We start from the raw sequence: 5,243 nt of genomic DNA, 5'->3' as shown, positions 1-5,243 counted from the left end.
AATAAATTCTGGTAAATAACATTTCTGGTAAATACTCCTTTAAAAAGTGTTTTTTGATTATAATTTTATTAGTAGTAGACTAGAACACGTGGATATGTTGTCATTCTTGCACTATAATACTGAACTTTGATTTCAGTGATTTGGACTATGAGATGGACACTTGCTTCTTGCACTCTATGTTGCACTTTACTTTTGCTTTAAAAAAAGGATTTCATAGAAATTTGGATTTAATTTGGTTTAATAAAATATAGTTTAATAAAATATTCTTAAGTAAAATTGTTGATTTTTTTGGTGGGAAATTAATCGTTTAGATTAATCGACAAACGAGTCGATAGATTAATCTAAATAAAAATAGTTGTTAGTGGCAGCCCTAATTTGAACCTAAAATAATAATTCATGAAGTTCGAAAAGGTTGAAGCGAATTACAAGGATGTTCACAGTGGGCTGTGTTTACAATAATCTCGCATCATAAAGCCGGTGTGTGCAAGTACATTTAACCACTTACATTACTCAGCCAAACGCACAAGCACTCTTCTTCATGAGCATTTGAGTGTGCGGTTAAAAACTAGCCTAGAGCGCCATCTGCTGTTAAAAACTAAGCTCAGAATCGATTCGAGAGAGAATCACGATGCATTTCGATAATCTCAGAATCGATCCACGAATCGCGATGCATCGATTTATTGTCCCAGCCCTAGTGAACTATTCCTTTAATTTGTGGGTAAACATTCATTTGCATTCATGTCATCATACCAAGTAAAAGGACTAGAAATGACAGATACTCACATAAAACCTGGCATGCGAGATGTCGGAGGGCAAGGCCACATTATACGGCCCAACAGCCTTATAAAGACAGCGACTGTGACGCACCAGGACTCCCTGAGGCCAGATGGTGCTCTCAGACCAGCTGAACACATACCAATGAGAAGAGCAACTTCATGACATCATAAACACCCATAACACTGCTGATATTCTGTTTGTAAAGTGTCCTGCAAGCGGTTTTATAAGAACTTGACTTCGAAACTGTCTAAACAACTACATAAGTTGAGAGCTGAACCTCCAATGAATCGATCAAAAGGAACATTCATTAATTTCTGATTCACCGAAGGTGTTCTGTGACGTGATGGAGGAACACTCACATATGCTGCGGTGTATTGCTGTAGGATCCGTGTTCCAGCCTCTGCCAGCGGCCCAAATGCGCAGCGGAACGATGCAGCAGGTCACAGTAACTGGGTGGCAGCAGCTGACTCATCAACATCACAAACGCATTGATCCACACCATGATCAGGTGCTCACATGACCAGCGCATGTCGTAGTACTGCGTGCTCTGGAAAACATGAAACATAAGGAGTGTAAAACCATCCCTGTCTATTACTGTACATCAATGATGATTGCTTTCAGACAAACACGGTTCCAAATACCACATAAACATGAAGAAGACTTTATAAAATTCATTTTTAAATAAAAATTAATTCTGTCACCAATGACATCTCCCATGTTGTTCCCACGGTGAACTATCCCTCTAAAAAAATGGGCTGGTAACTACATGTACATAGGAGTGGTCGCCGTGATTTTGCCAAGTAAGACATGTTCCTGGATCAACACCTAACCCTGACTGTAAGCCTAAAACAGATATTTCCTGAAAAGTTATATCTCAATTCTGATTGGTTGATTGAAATGTTGTTCCAGGATCAACAAGGATGTTGATCCAGGAACATGTTGTACTTGGTGAAATCACACTCACCACATAGGTGTTTGAACCCCTGCAAGAACAATCACTATTCTGTCTTTGATCAAGCTGCAGAGTGACTTGAATAGTCCATTCAACGACTACTGTCTGAGGATGTCTCACCCTGACAAAGCACAGCGGTAGGAAGGCCACATAATAAGCACTGAAGAGTGAATTGAAGAGCACTTCCTTGATGCGGCGGTTAAAGTCGGTCTTGAGCTCCTCGACTTCACTGCGGATGAGCTCAGGTGAAGGCGGGCAGGTGTGTGTGGGGATGTTTGCAGGGCTGGAGAACTGCTCACGCAGGTTTTCACGCAGCAGTGTTAGGAAGTCTTTGGGCTGCAGCAGAGGCCCGTCTGACCCATCCTGCTCTGAGAAGCTGCATTCGGGTGGAGTGGATTGAGCTCGACCCTCCTGATGGAAGCAGCAGAGCGGCACATAAACACCGAACCTGAATCAGAGACAAAGAGACAGAATATGAAGATTAAACAACAACAAATTAAACGAATACAGCTGCAAGTAGAAACAAGAACAAGAGCACCAGTGGCAGAACCATTAGCATCCCACGGCCTCGGACTTATGATTTTTCCAGCCATTTGTGACTAGTGGATAAGGATTTAAATTTATTTTTATCTTTTTTAATGATAGCGGTTGCACTCACAAAAATCAGTTTGCTACAGATAAAATCTTTCAGAGATAATCATAACTAAAATGATTTACATGGTATTCAATTGGTTTTCCCTGAACACTGACTGACAAGTTCAGTGGATTTGTCTATATTTTCTGAAATATACTTTTAGAAATTCAGTGTTCAAAGGCTATGAAGAGATCAAAGATCTTATGTCTGACCAGTAAGTACCACCGTAACCAAACATGCGGGGACACGGAGACAATCATACGTGTAGTTTCATAAAGAAAACACACTGCTCACTTTCTAATTGACATCTTAAACAGCAACTTCATCAGGATGATTAATAAAAAAAAAAACCGAAATGTTTCTGAAGACCAGACTGAACAAGATTGGAGTCAAACTTTATAACTTCATAAGAAAGGTAGTGAAAATAACGAAGCAAATCTATTCAAAATAGCAGAAATGGACCTGCAGAATGACATTAATATACAGAGCCCAGCAGCATGACTGCAGGCCCAAGATATTCCAAAGTTATCTGTCACTTTACAAAAAGGAAACTCAATAGTCAGCCAAAAACATAAAGCCTCCTTCAGCCTGATCTGTCCATGGCATCCAGAGCATGATAATAACAGGGACATTTATTGACTGGAATTCCCCAGCATGATAGTCTGGAGACTCACGGATATCCCAGGAAGAGCAGGTTGAGTACAGAGTAATTGTTGAAGAGGTTGACGAGGGTCCAGCATAGAACCCATCCACACAACGTCAGCAGGATCAAGCGGGTCACAATCAGAGCCACATACCAGACAAGAGATGATGGACACGCCAGAGAAGCCTGAAACATGACACACAAAATCTTTATTTGGAGGAAACAGTGAAAAACTTTCAGCTCACAGTGAATGATGATCATTATGTAAATGTCACTACGATTACCACAGAAACCCTGTTTCAAACTTCCTCCTTTGCACACATGCACACACACCCACTGAGGGAAAGCCACATACAAATACGTTACAAACCAACATTCCCTCTGAGCTACAAACACTGTCAATGCTGTTAGACTGTATATCAACACTCATGGAGCACTGCTCAACCAATCAGATTCAAGGGCCACAACTTAGGGCTGGGCGATATAGCAAAAAAATGTATCAACGATATGTTTCATATCGTTCGGTATCGATAATTATTGACATTTTTTATAACCTTTTTTTTTTTTAAACAAACAGCAATAGAAATAAATGTTTAAATTTAACCACTGTATTTTTAAATTAACCCAATTTATTGAGACAAACAACAACTATTTTTTGTTTTATCAAACACAAAATAAAAATTAAACAAACATCTAATTTCTAATGTTTTAGGGTGCGTTCACACTTGTCATGTTTGGTTCGATTAAAATGAACCCTGGTGCGATTGCTCTGTTAGTGCGGTTCGTTTGAGTAAGTGTGAACGCTGCCATCCGAACCCTGGTGCGCACCAAACAAACTCTAGTGCGGTTCGAATGATATATGAATGCAACACGGACCAAATACTTCTAAACAAACAAAAAACAGGAAGTAATGACAAGATGCGACATGCTTTGACGACGCGGTGTAACCAAAACAAAATGAGCAGAGGGCAAACGTGGAGCAACGATGAGGTAAAGTGCCTTTTATGAGCTCCTTGTGAGTTTGCAGGTGGTGAAAATAAAATTATATCTACACGCAAGAATGGGCGCACTTAGTGGCGCTGAGCGGACTGATCGGTTAATGGGTGCTTTGATATCATACACCAGCAGCGCTGCTTTAAGTCTAACGCACCTTTTGTTTGGGGTGTTCGGTGCAGACACCTTGAGGTGCCCAAACGAAGTACAAGAAGTGTAGCCTACATGATGCGCCTGTTGATAGTGTGGGATGAATGATTTAGATGGGCAATATGGCCAAAATCTTATTTAAATTTCAAGTGGGTGGTTGTTTCGGCTGGGAGTGCAATCGGTGTTCGCATGCATTTGCTGAAGCTCCCAAAAGTGTGCAATCGCTTTCTTACGCGCGCTGTTTTTTTTAGGCAATTACTTTTATTTTGTAATTAAATTACGTAATTCCGTTACATGTAACTAGTTACTCCCCAACACTGATTATTTGTTATAAACCGATTCAGACAGTGATGTCTCGTGAGTTTAGTGTTGATTCAAATGAATCGGTTCAAAGGAGTCGTTAGGTCACGAATCAGACATTAGCGCACATGTGGACGCGATGTGTGCTAATCCCGGCTGTTAGTACAGTGCAAAAATTTGTGTCAACAGAAAACGCTTCACTGCACAGGATTTTTATTCGTTAACTGAAAGTGTGGTTTATGTCAGCTGCATGTGACGTTTTTTTGAACACAACTCATGCGCCACATGAAACAAGGATTCGGTCTTACGACCTTTTACCATTTTAGTAATATGTCTGAGGAAGAGAGAGGGTTTGAAGACCCGAGAGGGGCTCTCTGCTCTTTCTCTCCTTCAGGTAACATGCGCAGCAGTCATTTACATCACTCATAAATCGCATTAACTGATCAAAAAAGGCTTTGGCGGGACAAAAATTTGTTTTGGCGGCCTGCAAAAAAATGTCAAAGCAGAAAAAACCCTGCATATGGGCCGGGGTAGTGTGGGGGCCTGCCGAGCTGGGGGGAACTTTTAATTGAAACGAGGGAACGAATAGAGCCCTGCATGGGCCCGGCCCTTGTCCAACAGCTTATGAGAATTCTCGGCCCGAGTCCGACTGGATACCGTGTCTTTTTTCTCTCTCTCTTTCCTAATACACAACTATTAAAATAGTTCAGTTTTGATTTTTAATGGCAAAGTGGTCATATTTCTTTGTGTTTCTTTATTAAGTTAATTTAGAAATATGTTTGGAACATTTTATG

At 40.6% G+C, this 5,243-nt stretch overlaps 1 protein-coding gene across 1 annotated transcript in view; it reads right to left on the bottom strand.

The window, feature by feature from the left end:
- The window catches only part of LOC107662669 (transmembrane protein 39A-like), a gene marked incomplete at its 5' end in the record, with an annotated part of 31,661 nt that overhangs the window by 4,465 nt on the left and 21,953 nt on the right, over positions 1-5,243 (bottom strand). The window contains 4 exons of the mRNA XM_016452748.1: positions 784-904; positions 1,137-1,324; positions 1,850-2,177; positions 3,038-3,192. Coding sequence (XP_016308234.1) covers positions 784-904; positions 1,137-1,324; positions 1,850-2,177; positions 3,038-3,192 — 792 coding nt within the window. The remainder of the gene's footprint in view (positions 1-783; positions 905-1,136; positions 1,325-1,849; positions 2,178-3,037; positions 3,193-5,243) is intronic.

Source organism: Sinocyclocheilus anshuiensis, unplaced genomic scaffold, assembly GCF_001515605.1.
Source record: "Sinocyclocheilus anshuiensis isolate Anshui unplaced genomic scaffold, SAMN03320099.WGS_v1.1 scaffold1787, whole genome shotgun sequence".
NCBI lineage: Eukaryota > Metazoa > Chordata > Actinopteri > Cypriniformes > Cyprinidae > Sinocyclocheilus > Sinocyclocheilus anshuiensis.
The sequence above is the reverse complement of the archived record's forward strand: the minus strand, read 5'-3'. Positions and strand labels throughout refer to the sequence as shown.